This window comes from Heliconius melpomene, chromosome 12 (assembly GCF_056956725.1).
Source record: "Heliconius melpomene rosina isolate 202511_hmr_F chromosome 12, ASM5695672v1, whole genome shotgun sequence".
Classification (NCBI taxonomy): Eukaryota; Metazoa; Arthropoda; class Insecta; order Lepidoptera; family Nymphalidae; genus Heliconius; species Heliconius melpomene.
The window spans coordinates 11,953,342-11,969,941 of NC_140400.1; the positions used below are offsets into that span (position 1 = coordinate 11,953,342).

Consider the following 16,600-nt stretch of genomic DNA (forward strand, 5'->3'; position numbering starts at 1 on the left):
GACTCATGATTCTTTTGTTTGAGTCATTCTCTTTCTTCCTTATAATACACCTACGCGTACTAGTTTCGCTTTCATGTTAAGTTAGCGTCAGTACTCACGTATTGGCTAGGCACGGTGTCGATGGGTATGTGGGGCGGGTGCGCGGCGTGCGCGGGGTGCGGCGCGTGGGGCGCGTGGTGCGCGGGCGGGATGAGCGCGGCGTAGGGCGCCAGCCAGGCTGCAGGGTGCGCGGCGTGGTGGTGGTGCAGCTGCGGGTGGAAGGCGGCCACGCCGTACACGCCGCTGCCGCGGTACACGCCGCACTCGCCGCCCGCGCCGCCGCCAACGCCACCCACGCCGCCCGCGTACACGCCCGTCACGCTCATCGCCTGCAACACGGATAACTACAGGATCAATTACAAACTGTAGCACCCAACTGTTGCTGGTGTTTGAAAATTTAATCTTTCACTATAGTTTTTATAATAACGTACTAATTAGACCTGTTGCCAATGCTAAAATCTTTTTTTAAGCTTAAAGCTGTTTCTCCCACATATCAGGGACCTAGTGTTAAGATACTTCTTTCCCATTAAGATATTTCCGTACCCAACGTTCCGCCGAATTCTCAAGGCATTGTTCGTTGAGTGACGGTCCAATATCAAATATTACATTCTTCCAAATGGGAATCGAACCCACAACCGTCACGTTTAAAGTTATACACTTGTGCCCTTGCGCCACCAGGGTCTCGTCAAATCATTACAGTTAATAACATAAGTAGTCCATATAAATAAATGTAGAAACTCAGATTAATAATTGATACCTGTGTGATAGATTCGTTATTGTCCCTCCACGCTCGGCCGTTGCTGTCGTTCTGCTTGTTATACAGAGCTTTTTTCTTATTGCCTCCATCAGCGAACTTCACTAGCAATGGCTCCTTCGCACCCGGTATCGGGTTTCCGTTGAATACCTTAAAAAATACGGTAACGTTAGCATTGATTTTTTGGTTAAGAAAATATCAAAATTTCTATTTTTTAGTAAATTATTTATATTCTCTTGATATTTTACATAATTATCTTTAAAGCGTACAAGTGCAACCTTTATATTTACTAGTAAATAGTACTTATCCCTTGCTTACTTGTATAATCTGCTCGCATTTTTCCCTAGACTCCATTCTCGCAAAGCCAACGCCTTTGCTGTGCCCGTGGGTGTCTCGAAGGATCCTTGTAGATACTACTTGGCCAAATTTAGCTAACAGTTGGTCCACATCATTTTCTTTAAAGTGCGGTGGCAAGTTGGCCATGTACAGGTTGGTGGGATCCTGTTCCTGTTGCTGGAATACCCCAAAAAATAGTTCAAGCAACATATATTATTGCTTATAACATGTAATGTATCCTATCTTCATTGGAAGATTTTAATTAAAATTATATATCTTTTTTATATGATCATAATTATTAAAAACTACGCACGATTTAATAATAAAAAAACAAAAACAGATTATACAACAGATATTTTATAGAACAAAGAGTTAATAATTTACTTTTAAAAAATATTGTTATATTTTTCATAATAAAAAAATCCATTGCGCATTTTGTCGACAAAACTCAAGGTAATTCCTGAGTAAACTGATATTAGCTTGAAGCCAGCGTAGATTATCTAGACACAGAAGCCAGCTGTGACGTTAGTCAGCGCATTGATCTAATATGCTATATTATTATTATTATGTGGGTGTTATCAACGACATGGGCATATACATCAGCATAGAGTTTATGAAGCTTGTTAAAGTCGCATACACACTAATTTAATATTGAAAGCATAGAATACCCAGAGCCCAGTAGCGAAATACATTGTTATAACGCTGAAGCAAACGATAATAGTATAGAATTAACAGGATGAAACAATGTTTGAAGTAAGTAAGTAAGCGTTATATTTGCGCTGAGGGTTCATAAATACTTACAACACGACAACGTCACACAGTTCTGTTTGGGTATTACGTTGATACCAGAATATCTCGTGGTGATCCCCAAAATTAACTGACAAATGAATGGTTACAAACTTGTGAAATTGATTTGTTTCTCATTATTAACCGCCCATTAAATGTCAATGATCTGAACTCTGGTCCTACTCAAGCTAAATAGGATCCAAACATCTATAGTCAATATGTGACTTACACGGTATCTAAATATTGACTTCCAAATATGGAACAGGATGCTGATGCTACTTTATGCAAAGGTAATTCAAATCTAGCAAAACATTTACATTAGTTAGAGAACACGGCTGTACTTTAAAATGCTCTGTTAGATATTATAGCATTTTTTTAATAAAAAATGGGGTAAATACTAAAGCTATAAGTAAGGGTAGGCGGATTAGAGGACAGGACTGGAAAGGTTTTCTTGGGTCTTTCTAATCCATTATCGAGGATAACATTCAAATTTGTAACGTAAATCCTCTTATCTACGGATTATACATTTTGAATAAAACATAAATAATTATCTAATGTGTACAAACTACTTTAAAAAAATCTATAAGTAGAATTTTAAAATACAATAATAAATTTGAATAAAATATTTCATGACAGAATCTCGTCATTTATAAGAATATAGGAAATAATAGTTTGTTATAATTATAATATTGATTTTCGATACAAAACTTGATGGACCAATTACCGGCGTGTTGATAGTAAAATTTGGATGAGCGGAAAGGGAGCAGGCGGTTAGTCATAATAGTATTACTTGCATGCACAACGTACACGGTTCAGTCTACGCAGGAACCAGATACCCACTTTAGCCATCTGGGCCTGAACACCTTTGGCTTGTAATCCTTTAACAGCAGCCTCCGCTGATGCGATCGTTTCAAAATCTACAAAACCGTAACCTGCGAAAATGAAAATAAAATACGTGTATAGTAATGGGCGCTTTTGCGTCGAACATGTCCGTAGATTTGTTTCAAAAATTGATGATACATGCTTAATTAAAGGACATCTAGATATAATAAAATATAATTTACCTAAATTAGTGAAAGAAATCGAAACGGAATCTAATGATTTGAAAATATTACAAAATTGGGCAATGACATGTGAGTAAAGAATAACACTGTGAGAGACATTACGTGCTTTTTCACATATAATATTTCAAAAAAAACCTCGTGCCATAGTGCAGTAATGGTGATGACCTTTGTGATGAAACAATAAAATAAACAAGTACAGTAAATAATATTATTTGTATGAGAATGTCACAAGTAATGCATAAATCGAAACTAGTGTTCGTGCATATATTAGAAAAAGTCTCACCATAGATGAATTAGTTTAATGAAGGTATATGGTATTCTAGAAAATATTAATATAAATTCAGTTACAAATAATTCTCCACTAAGAGAAAAGTACATGTCAGTAGATAAATATATATTAATATATATAATTATAATACATACGTGAATTGCTATACTGTTTTATTATTAAGAGTTATATTGCTATAGGAGGATATCTATTGTAGGTAAATGTATATGTGGCAATGTTTATTAATTTTGATTACCTTTACATTTATTCGTATTTTTGTCCAATATTGCTTTTGTTGAAATTATGTTGCCATACCTGAAAATTAAAGCTTTGTTATAAAGATTGTTCAGAACCTTTACTAGTGCATGAACCTATATTAATGAGACGATGCTTACATCTGACACATTTGGACGAGGTCCTTATCAGTCGTGTTCTGGCTTAGGCCGCGGATATAAAGGTTGGTACGGCTTAGTTGTTCGCCGGATGCGCCAGTAGTCGACGCGGAAGAGGCGGGTGGCGGTGGAGCCGTGCTGAGGCTAGTGGACCGGGTTCCACCTGCAGAGTTCGATGACGAGCTGGATGCAGTGTTAGCCGGAGATGCTGCTGTCGGCACCCGCGTGCCCGTCGCCCCGCAGCCACCCGTCATGGCCGCGCCAGTATACTGTAATAATAAAGTCAACACGTTAGATTCTAAGTTCTTGAAAATTCTAATATATAATCTAAATATATAGTATTAAGAAATATATTTCAGGAACATGGATTAGGTCATTACTTATTTAAGTGCCGAGTAATAAATGGGGTCGTATAATAAACATATATCGATTCTAAGCACGTGCCCTCAATCAGCTCGCATTGCGTACCACCAGTAGGTGCATACTGCAGTCTAGGTGGAGGGAAGGCAACGGTTTACGGTATAGATTGCACGCGGGGTCCGATCGTTTACGGGAAACAGTTAGGTATGTTGGTTAACTAGTCGGCATTCTGACCGCGATACAGGAAGTAGTTACGGTGAAGATCAAGTTTCTTGGCAGTATAATGAGAACTCTTTAATTATTCGTTTTCACATGAATCAAAATTCTGAAATACGGTTATATATTTATAATAATTAGTAGGATATTTTTTAAGGATTATGTGGAAAAATAAACACGGAATAGAAATCTTACCTACTTATGTTTATTATTTAAAAATAACAATTTTATTTTAAAAACATAGTGACGAAGTAATTTTTGATTTATTTATTTACATTTTACCCAAAACACTTTGATTTTCACGTTATAATTTCCAAAATGGATCTAAATCCAAGAAGAAGCTGCGGGCATAAGTTATATTTATTTCAACTTTTAGGAGTCACGCTGACGATAGATAGTCACGTAAGTAAAAGCGATAACTGCGAAACGTACACTGTAAAAGGAAATTTATTCGCCCCATTAGTATCTATGGAGGTATAACTCTACATGCTGTAGTTATTTGCATTGCGTTAACATATTAAAGCCATAAAATGTGGTGTCCCTTGTACTGAGAGACGTGAGGCGATAATCCATGTGTCTAAGTGAAGTCGTAACAGTTATAAACAATAAACAATTAACAAAATATAATTCGTGTACCTACAAATTTGGCTATTTTTAATTTAAGTGAAATTATATATTTTTTCTTTCTATTTTATTAGGGCAAAAATTTACTTAATGGCTTTCTTATTTTTTACGCTATTTTAGCATATTGTTATGGCAAAAAATTTAAGAAACATTTAATGATATCCTATGAAACTCTTGGTACCATTAGGACTTCTTTATATAGTTATACTTTCATTAGAAAAGTAAACGATGCATTAACAACACGCAAAAAGAATATAGTAAGTGACGTATTTAAAAATTCTAGTAATTAAGTAGACATTTTTTAATTTCGAAAATGGACTATCATAATTATTTATAAGTACATAACTATTGAATGGCAATGACCTTAGTAAAACCTATTCTGTTTTCATTTCTTGCTCTTGCTGAGATTAAGTTACAATTACATATATCTATTCTAGCATATTTTTCAACAATAGAATTTGAAAGTTTACTTACGTTGGATTGACATAAACCTTTTTGCCAATGATAAAAAAACATATTCAAAAAAAACTCCTATAAAAAAAGCAGACTTTAATGACATTTCTAACGTTGACAAATCCCAATTTGAGCGATGGATCAAGAAGGAGGGAGGGAGAGTCTTAGTGACGCGTTTTGACGAAAACCAATCATCGCTTTGCAAACTTTTGACGGCATACACTCAAACTCTAAAGATATTAGCATGCGCGACTTCTCAGAATTCTTTAATTTATTACATTCCAACTTATTTGAAAAAAAAAAAAAACTGTACAAAATATATTAATATTTTCCTCTTGCCAATATTATTTTATAAATAAGAATAGTAATTTATACAACATCCTCGAAGTCTACATTATAAATCGTATGCAGTTTTCATTTAAATTTAAATTCATGTCCAGAGCGTAAAGCAAATTGAATGGCAAAGAGATTTTGCTCGTCTACCTCAAGGATAAGAATGGAAATTGAAAATTTGAATTTGAATAGGTGCCTCTGAAGAATTGTGATAGTTTAGTTTTGATTGTCGGATCTAGAAGTATAGATTCAAAGAAAATCACGCAAATTACTACAAATTAAATTAACATAAGAAAGATTTATATAATAACCGTTCAATTAGTAAAAGTAATCGTATTTAGGCGCCATTTTACTACTTCAATTTTAATAGATTGCCGACGTGTTTACTGTGAGTAAAAAAAATGAAAATTTAAGAGTCATTGTCTTTATAACTGTGTAGCACTGTAGTGTATTGTTAAGTGTAGGGTGTCAGGATATAGCTAGGGCTTGTAACAAGACAAGGGGTAGCACGAGGGCCCTTGCCCCGTTTCAAGGACTTTATCACCATTTACGTACGGAAAATGTCGAGAAATGAAGACTAATTCACGAGTTAAGTGAGGTTGTACGGAATCAAGAATTTTCAAGTAAATTAAGTTGGAAATTAGATTATTTTTTTTCTATTTTATACATTAGTTAGCGAGTCTGTAAACAAATCCAATTACAAAAAAAAAACATAAGTTTATTATTTTGTTCAACAAGGCAAAGTTGTTTTGTGATGTTTAACTTTGAATATTTCTACTATTAGTACTAATAATTATCTAACAAAGCTATTATATTTTAAGTATGCCCATGCCCCAAATATTTGCTATGAATTAAAAGCAGTAATGCTTGCTAAATCAGTTTCAACGATTAAGATGAGATTTTATAAATAATTTGAAATCGTCTTTTAACCAGAAACTTGTTTTCGTCATTATTCGTATACAATGAACTTGAATCACATTTTGCAGCATAACTCTTAATAAATATATTAAAACGATGCACTTTGCAACATTTGTACTGCACACGCGGAAGGTAGTCGCGCTGACGTCACGCGTAGGCGGGCAGAGTGGGGGGCGAAGGCGTTCAACAGTTGGTCCCGGCTCGATAGCGCAGCGCGTGCGTGCCGCGCGCGACGTCACGTGGCCGTCACGTAACCACGATGCATTAAGCCTCTCCGTATTTGTAGTCAAAGTGACCATTTTGATTCAATTTAATTAGGAGAACGGAACGGAATCAGCGCGAAACAGTCGCTTTTTAACGAGTTTCGTGATGTTCCGTTCGATAAATACGATACGATCTGTCCGCTATTCATAGGAAGCTTGGCGAAATGAAACATAAATCCCATTTAATCTATTTAAATTGGGCTCTCCATTTGTTTTATCGTCGTTTCAATCAACGTATTGATGAATCTATTCCGTTTTGACTAATGTAAGAAAGCTATATCAAATTGCGAATAATTATGTTTCGGTAAGAGTTCAATTAAGTTTTCACATTGATTTATCTCTTGATAAGTTTTATATAATAATAAATATGTATAGACTATGATTGAACAAATACCAAATTCATATTAATTTTAAGCGGTCTTCATATATTTGGCTATAGATATTTTGTTAAAAGCATACGTGGAATAACTTTAAGCGACCCACGATGTAGGCACATTTAAATATTTGCAGCCGGGTGAGGTACGTCAGTATGCCATTATGATAATTTAGAAAAAAACGCGGCTCCTCTTCGAAAAAAATACCCTTTTTGTGCGCTCTGACCCGACCCGCGAACAATGATATTAAACAAGTTTACCAGATAAAAGCGTTGTTTTTGTACATATTGTTGAGCAGTAAATATTCAAGGAAAAGTATTCTAATATTCTTTCTGCCTTTCTGCACTGGCAAGTTATTACCGTTTCAACACAAGCTAATAAATTGTGCATCACTTTAAATTGTCACTTAAAAGTTAGCGTGAAAACCTCTCACAAGGCATTAAACGAGGAATGTTTTGTGGGCTGTTACTCTCAAGGGGCTAGGGTCCTTCACCTTCTGCCATCGCAGAAATAAATCTAATTCTTTGGATGACAGATATCAGCAAGCCGTGTTTATTTATACTTTCACTCCGAGTTTGGAGGGTTGCACATATGGGACGTGCCTTGTTGAGGCAGCTTGTACAAAAATAAACTATTATCTTCACTAAGTCAATAAACGCCTAAGAGCTTGTTACAGAATCATTTCCTGGTCTAAAAATAGACTAAGTGCGGTGGAGTTTTAATATAAACGTTTATTATAAGATAAGAATAGCCGTAGATTTTTTTTTCTCATGTCTACGCCGTATGCCTTGTATAGTAGAGTAGGGGGAAATAATTTAATATTAAGACAGACACTACTTTTCGCCTGAATTCATGAGTGCGTGTAGAGAACGACAAAATGGAATGAAAATTCATTTCTCCAAGTAGAGATTGAACCTACAACCTCAAATAGTTAACATTAGAGTAATTCACAAAGACATCTAACAGAATAAATTCAAACCACAACTACATGTCACAATTCGCACAAAGTTTAATATGTCTAAATATTCTTCAAGCGTATGATGTGCGTGAAAATAAACGTCGAGTAGAGCGTGGGTGTTAAGACAATTACCTGCAGTGGAGAAATAAATGATTATATGAATGTGATGTGAACAGCTAATATATTACTACAATGTCTATCTTATGTTCTCTACATAGTGAGTGACTCTGTAAATGGTTGAACGATGGAGTGATTTAGTTATTTATGTTACTATAACAAAAAACCTTGGATCCCTTTTACCAAAAAAGCAATCTCCATTTAGGGCTGCCATGTTTGTTAGAGGGCGCGATGTATCTAACAAGCTGCACGTTGTGACGTTTGTGACAGCTGACATATAGCGGCCATTAATCAGCTGGTAATGGATACTTGACCAGTATTAAAATTTACCGAATCAGTATTTTTTTAATTTTTATTATACTGTTTGTAATAATCGAGTGTTATTAACTCGAAAAATGAAACTAATACAGTAGATATTGGTATTTTATTCAGTGTTTGGTCAACTATCGTCATAGGTAGAAAACTTCAACCACTTCCGATACAATATATCTAATCTCAGCTTACATCTACCGGTGGATAAAAAAAACTAGGTTAGGAAACCGGAGAGCAATGTTCGCTTTAAAAGGAAACGTTGTTCCAAAGAATGATTGCTGATTTTTGTATAGGTTCAATAAATGACTGTTGCAATTTTATTGGCGTATGTTACATTGTTGATTAAACTAACGGTTTTCTATATTATGTATTTTTATAAAATTATGAATGCTTGAGCAAATGGGTCGTGCAAATACCGTTACGTATAATACATTTACAAATTAGTAATTCTTTTATATTAATCTATGGCTACAAAAAAAAATGATGTGGCACGGCAAGTGTGTACTTGCCGTATGAAATATACACGATATTGTAATGAATATTGCGTGATATTCAAGAAGAGCGAGTTTTAATGATGTTATAATTTTTTTTAAGGAAATTCAATAGAATTTTAATTAAAAATGATTAATTAACAAAATACATCTATTTAAAAATGTATTATATCTTATATAATAACACTTATTGTTATTTAAAATACTATACAATCCTACAAATTAAAGTTTTTGTTTAACAAATAAAAACATTTATGGAATAAATGTATAAGTAATTATATTATATATTTAAAAAATGTAATTATGATAGTAAAAATTGTGGTTTATGAATACATACAGTGGTATATAAATACATAAGTAACTAACTATACATTACTCGTCACTAATACTTAACCCCATTGAACAGACAGACCGACACAAAAACTAAAATAAAACAAACAACTCAAATTGATGGCTTCAAGCCTTCATGGGCATTATTTTACGACTTTCGAAGATCATTGAGAAGTATACTAAATAATACTAATTTTATTACCATGCCATATGCCGATGCCGAATCAGATTTCACGAGGTCTATGAAATAGTTTTTGTTACGGTTTCGCCTTAACAGATAAATAATAGTTCTCTATGTTATCGACGATCAGAGCACACCAACTTATATGCGATATTTCCATCGAAAGTTCACGTCAATAAATGGATTATATTGAATAAGTTCGCTACGACTCGGACGTGAGATATATAGAAAATGATAAAAAACTTTGTTAGCGGAGGACGTTGATGAGGCTAAGTATTTCGTAAGAATAATGTTATTAACAAATAATGATAGAAAAGGAATCATGTGCTTCCGAAATTACTTTTCCTAAACGTTTATTTGAGATACTTGGTGACAATAAAATTATTGACTCTTGTTGTGCATACAATAAACTATATACTTAGTTATGTAAGTAATAAGACGATATTTTTTGTTAAAAATCCTCAATATTGATCCTAGTCAACCTATATTGCTTTTGCCTTACTTTAAAAACATTAAATGTAAAATGAAATCTTTTTTAAATAGTACCAACACGATGGATATGGTACAAACATACAATATAAAAAAACAGTAATGTAACATTCTCACGTACATTTAATATATTATAAAAATCCTCTCAACACATTACAATAAAATGCAACGCTACTTCCGGATTAAGTACTAGAGTGTGAAACTCTAAAAAGAGTTCTGCAACGCTCGCCCACGAGATAAATCCTGAAGGAGACGGTTCGTAATAAAACACGTACGACGCGGGGCGCTACATTTTATTTCAGAAAGCGATAAGGACGCGAGAAATTCCTTTTACGAGATTCTTGCGGAGGGGAGGTAGGGGGAGAGTCGCACAGCTAACACACAGTGTGAATACAGCTCGTGTGCGACATCTGGTTTATGTCGGCGTTAGTTCGGAAATCCGCCGGGGCCCGGGGGCGGAGCGCCCGTCGGCTGCGGGGCCCGTCTCGACGCTCAAATCGTTCGATGCACTGTGACAATGATCAATGTACTGTAATTACTCACCACAGATATATGTTAACGAAAGCTCGGATACCAAGTATTTTAATCACTACTGATGTACGGTTCCCCTTCTGTCGGACCTTTATGTTTCGATACTTATCTGTCTATACTTATACTTAATTTATTAGTCTCGCCGTTGAGAGATAACGTAAGGTTTTGCATTTTAACAATTTGCACATACGAAGATTAACATGTAAAAATAAATGGAGAAATTCTGATATTACATTACCAACTTAAATTGATATTTTATAATACAATTAATTGGTTATTTTATCTTTGTCCTCACACTCTCCAGTTTTTAATTTTAAGTAGTTATTTATAATCTATCCAAATATAAAACGAATTTATTATCTATACTGTCACTCAACCTACAAAAACGTAATGTTGGTACACACGTTGTCCCACGAAAACGGATACAAGATTTAAGGTGTAGAATCACAGTCTGGAAGTGTTCACGGTCCGTAGCCCGGCATTACCGTTTATAGGGGATTGCCCATCAGCGCCGTGCCTGAAGTAGTCGGTAATAACGCTTGTTGCCTTCCCGGTGCCACTTAACCCGAATAGGGTTCTGTGTAGTGTAAATAAGGAAGCTTTGCCGTAATACTTTTATAAAATATTATTTTTTTTCATATTTTAATGAAAATGTTGGCGAGATTTAAATAAAAATGTGTTGCATTTGGAAGTTAGTAATTGTATTTATTTTAGTAAAGGTTATTTTTTCAGCTTTTTCAGCTGTATCCCGCATATAGCAGGGTAGGCAGAAGGAACCTTGGAACATAGTGTTAAGATACTTCCGTTCTACACTTTCCGACGAATTTTCCGGGCATTGTGCGTTGAGTGGCGGGATTCAACGCCGCGGAGCGAAGTTTTTTATTTAATTTTGGGAACCTAGTGTTAAGACATGCCGTTCATATAGTAGTGAATAGTGAATCATTCCAAATATTTTTTTTAGTTTACGAGAGTAAACAGTGAAAACTTCTCACGAGTTACAATTTATTTATTTTCTAGATATTTAAGATTTAGCTGACTCATAAGTTTTAACTACCTTTAAAACCAAGCTACATCCAAACGGGCAAACTAATAACAAACACACGCATCACCCAAAACCTTTCAAGTAAGTTCCGTTGACACTTACGGAGTTTATTATTTAGTCTAACTTGTGCATTAACTAGTTTTATGCAAATCATGATACAGACATTGAGTGCTTCCAACATTAATCACGTTATATTGTTAATGTTTGTGTTTTGTGAGGGCCCCAGACGCGGTTAGCCAAATTGATGGAGCGAACTTCCCTCTTAATTACGCCTGCTCCTAAGTCTGGCTAAATTAAAGTAAATCTGAATTGCAGCTAAGATACGACTAGTTCTGTTTCTTATTTGCTTTTGGAGTTTAATTTATTGTCTCTGTAATTCTGACTTCTGTAAGAATAGGAGGTTATCAATTCGACTTTTTTTTTTATTTTACTTACCTCAGAACTTTTGTCTGGGATTTTTGGGAACCAATTTTGACTATTCTTTTTTTATTAGAATTGACGAATAACACAATATCCCGTTAACCGATCATAATGATTATTTTTTTACAATAAAGGATAGCAGGGTAAGAAGATTGGAACTAGGAACATAGAGTTAAGTCACTTCCGTTTCCACTTTCCGCCAATTTCTCAACTTCGCGTTTTCCCTAGTCACAATGTCGCGTTTATAGTCCCACGCTTGTGGCCCTGCGCTACAACTGGCCTCAATCAAGCACTTAATTTAACCATTAGATAACACTGAGGTACAGAAATTAATATTTTTTGGTGAACTTAATTATTTATACGATTAAGGATGTGTCACGATAAATATATTAATATTTTATTAGGTTAATCGTTTGCTTTGACGTGTCAAGAGTATTGTTTGTGGTATGATTTCTAATTACTTAGTACATGGATGCAGCTAGTGATATATGTATTGCATAACCCTGGACAATAGAGTTCACGCCGAGTTGAACGTTCATTGTGGTTGCCTATAAATTAACTTATACTATTCGCATAGTTTATTAACTGAGCTTAGTTTTAACTATGTACCGTGGGAATACGGAGGTTAGAAGGATGTTAAGTTAAACCACGGCTAACTCGTTTCCGTCAGGCATAAATTTTACTATAATGAGTAACGCGACTGACTAAGTGAGCCTGTAGTAGGAAAGCATGCGACTACTTAGTGATTGTGTCACGTACTTACAGAATACCTACCTACGTGAAGTACTTATATTGTTTTTGCGTCAATTATGTTAATGCTGGAATGTGGCATGGAGTAATTAATTGTTATCTTCTGTATAAGATATCATTATTACTCGTGACTGTGTACAATCAACGTCATTGTTGGCAACTCTTTTTTCTTCTTGTTTTTATAAAAGTTAACAGTTTTCTTCTCTTTTTAAAGTCTTAAATGTTATTTATTAAATAATTGTGTTTATTAAAACTATTACGCTATCCCGCGTATAGTACGGTAAGCAGAGTAAACCTAGTATTGAGATACTATATTTTCCATTTTCTTTTTAGTATCGGAACTCAACTTCGTTTTACAATAGCGAGAATACTAAAATAATAAAAAAAAATCAATCCCTGAGACTCGTGAGTTTCCCCATGAGGCTCGTGTCCACAATCATCGCGTTTACACTCAGACGCTTTTCCATTGCGTCCACATGTCTTTTCTCGCAGCAATTTTTATATATCAGTAGCATTTATCGTGTCGTACCTGGTGCGACGCGTAAGGGCTGGGGGCCGTCGCGTAGGGCTGCGGCTGCGGCGGCGGGTAGCGGCAGGGCTGCGGCGTGTATGCCGCGGCCCACTGCTGCGTGCCGCCGCGGAACTGCGCGCCCGCGCTCGCCATGCGCGCCGCGCACGCGCCCGCGCCCGCGCCCGCGACCGTCACCGCGCCCGAGCCGACTGCGCCGCTGGCGGAACGACAGCCGCCGCTGCTCTGTAATAGACGTCAAATATGCAGTTGTTGATAAATGTATACGGAAAAGCAGAGAAATGTAGTGACTTAAAATACTCCATTCCCTACTTTACATAGAATTTTCAAAACATTGTGTGTTGATTGCGGAAGACAACGCCGAAATTAAAATATTACATAATTACTTTAATTATAATTACCCGAATTGATTTGGGAAAAGGGGATCGAACCCATAACCGTTGCGTTTACAGTAAAAGATAAACAGACGATAAAATTAGGAATATAATAAAATATGTTAGTGAATGGTTTCAGTTTAACTTTTAATCCAAAAATTAACAAGTATGGGAAATTTGAAAGTTTTTTTATGTTTAGACGTGAGCGAGTCCCAAGTTGCAAATTGACACAAACAGAAATGCCGTTACATTCTAAAAGCAAATCTATATAAACATAGACGCATATAACAGATACAGTGAACGCATAAGAATCGCAACCACCACACGCACAAATATTTTGATGGCCTCATCAGTGACTGTCACAAATACATATTAAGTAATTATTAATAACTTAAATTTTATTGTGCTCAACTGGCACGCTCGAAACGCCATATATCAAGAATTCAATTCAATTCAATTCAACTTAAATTTAGACGTAAATGCTTTAATATCAGCTGTAAGTAGAGCGCTTACCACAAGTGTTTATAGCTTTGTACAATGTACGATGATTCTGTCATTATATATAATTTTACGCATTAACAATTCTCTATAATACTAGAAAAATAACAACAAAACATTTTATATACCTATGTATATCATATTATGTACATAAATGTACGTACAGTGTAAACTGTATAAGCTAATATATATCAGCTTCACGCTGTATCCCGCACATAGCTGGGTAGGCAGAGGGAACCTAGTGTTAAGACACTACGTTCTCCACTAAATACAATAGCTAAAATAGCTAAAATATTAGATATTTCCTTTCCTCAAGTGGGACTGAACCCACAACCTGTCGTATTTACAGTCTATACACTGGCCTCGTACATATTGATGTCAAAAACAATCGTTTAAAGTACCAAATCATTGTATTCTGATTTAAACCGCTCATTTATGTGAAGAAATCAAAAGATAAAAGTAAAATGGAAGACGCACAGACGGAGAGCTATCGTGAATTGTACTTATAAATTCCACTTGTCATATTCAGACCGTGACCGGGAAGCTCGTTAAATGTTAATCTAGATTTTATAATAGTACGGATTATTATTATGTATTGGATGTGACATTGATATATGCCATGAGGTTTATATTTACGTACAAACATAATTAATAATATTTTTTTTATTAACCTAATAAAATCAATGAGGCTGAAAAAAAAATTCTTTAAAATTCACTGTACAGTTAGAAGAAGATTTAAAATGTTCTTTCAAGATAGAAATTCTATAAAAAGATCTAAAAACCACAGCAAGAGCTTAAACTTGTACTCTTAAAAGGGCGAGGTAAGTCGGTCAGATACTAAAGAAAGCACTATAAGCTTAACACATTTAGCCATTGTGCGATTCAGTTAATAAATCAGTATTAAGAATTTATTTAAGACGTTTCTTTGATTTTTTACTTACTCATAAGATGCGTTGTCTTATTTTTTTACACGATATATAATTTAATATAAAATATCTATAAAAATGGTCTGTTTATAAATATAGATTTCATTAAAAACTAAAGCTGTTTTATATCTTCTATTCTAGAGCCTTTAAATATGTTGCATCATAAAGTATGACTTAGACATACTAGTATGAGAGATTGGCATCTAGGCGTCTAAAGCGTCGAGAGCCGTGACGAAGCGTCTTGAAGACTTTCGCAATGTATAGCCTACGTTACCTATAAACGTTGCCAAGTTTTCCTTTATAGCCTACATGATAGATTTGTATTATTGATGCCTGACAAGCACAACTACATTGAAATGAAAAAGTTCTTTTTCTTCTTCAGCTTTACGCAGTATTCCGCATATGGTATGGTAGGGAATCTAGTGTTAAGATACTCCGTTACCCACTTTCCGTCGAATTTTCGAAGCATTACGTGTTGAGTGGCGAATCTCAACGCCGTGCTTTCCCGCGAGTGGATTTCAACCCCGGAACCGTCGCGTTACGTTCCCTTGCGTCACGGAAGTTCAAAAAAGCTCTGAATAAATAATAGTCAGATATCATACAACAACTATTACGTTCTTTTTTTATTCTGAACCAAACTTTTCTAGTATAACGACTTAACATTAACAACTTAGTGGCATGAACACCAACATTTAGTATATTTAATATTTGTTATGCCAGGCGAGTACCTTCCCTGAGAAGGAGATTTATAGTGGCAATAACAATGTATAATTTCACCCAGCGACCCCCAACTTGGAACTTAATTATTTGAGTCACGGAATTCCAAAAACCATCCGAGAAACCTTAGGGATAAGGGTCCTGTTATAACTTTTCAAGCAAACAGCGTTCTTATTCTTTACAACTATTTTTTGCTACTGTAAAAATGTATAGGTGAGTAAGACTCTCGGGCTATAAGCCGACAATCCGCTTAGCGTGAGTGTAGGCGTGCGGTCCAAGGAATTAGGGTAAAATATAGATTCCTAATGATTGCTGTAGTGACGTTTCCTTAAGGCTTCGCTCTGGATCAATTAGAGGCCCGTGTGGGATGGAGGAGATTTTAAAATATTTATTTTATTAACTTTAATATAAGGTATATCAAATTTGTTTATAGGTCTTTGGTGGCCAAGCTTAGTGTGAAACTTGCCCAAAATCGGTGGACAGTTGTTATAATAATTATATACATAATATGTCGCTAAAAACTAATTTTCACATAATAAAAGCAAAAGACGCGTTTAAGACATGATATTTTTATCATTTTTATTGTATAGCAGGCAAAACTAAACCTTTGAATTACGATGAAATGAAAAAATCACCTCGATTTTCCACATATTTATCCTATAACTGTAATCTGTCTAAAAGAGAACGTACGTTCACAAATACGTAAAGGCGGCCGTGATGATTAAGCCAATTACACGTAATTGTACTTCTACGTT

At 35.2% G+C, this 16,600-nt stretch overlaps 1 protein-coding gene across 5 annotated transcripts in view; it reads right to left on the reverse strand.

Annotated features, from left to right (window-relative positions):
* Nucleotides 1–16,600, reverse strand: part of shep (RNA binding motif single stranded interacting protein alan shepard) — a 117,534-nt gene that overhangs the window by 4,875 nt on the left and 96,059 nt on the right. For 3 of the 5 annotated variants that reach the window (XM_085194506.1, XM_085194503.1, XM_085194507.1), the window contains exons 2-8: nucleotides 13,331–13,555; nucleotides 3,643–3,908; nucleotides 3,504–3,562; nucleotides 2,723–2,847; nucleotides 1,112–1,306; nucleotides 797–943; nucleotides 99–383 (exon numbers count right to left, since the gene is read on the reverse strand). In XM_085194506.1, coding sequence (XP_085050632.1) covers nucleotides 99–383; nucleotides 797–943; nucleotides 1,112–1,306; nucleotides 2,723–2,847; nucleotides 3,504–3,562; nucleotides 3,643–3,908; nucleotides 13,331–13,555 — 1,302 coding nt within the window. The remainder of the gene's footprint in view (nucleotides 1–98; nucleotides 384–796; nucleotides 944–1,111; nucleotides 1,307–2,722; nucleotides 2,848–3,503; nucleotides 3,563–3,642; nucleotides 3,909–13,330; nucleotides 13,556–16,600) is intronic. The other 2 variants (XM_085194504.1, XM_085194505.1) reach the window with 2 other exon arrangements.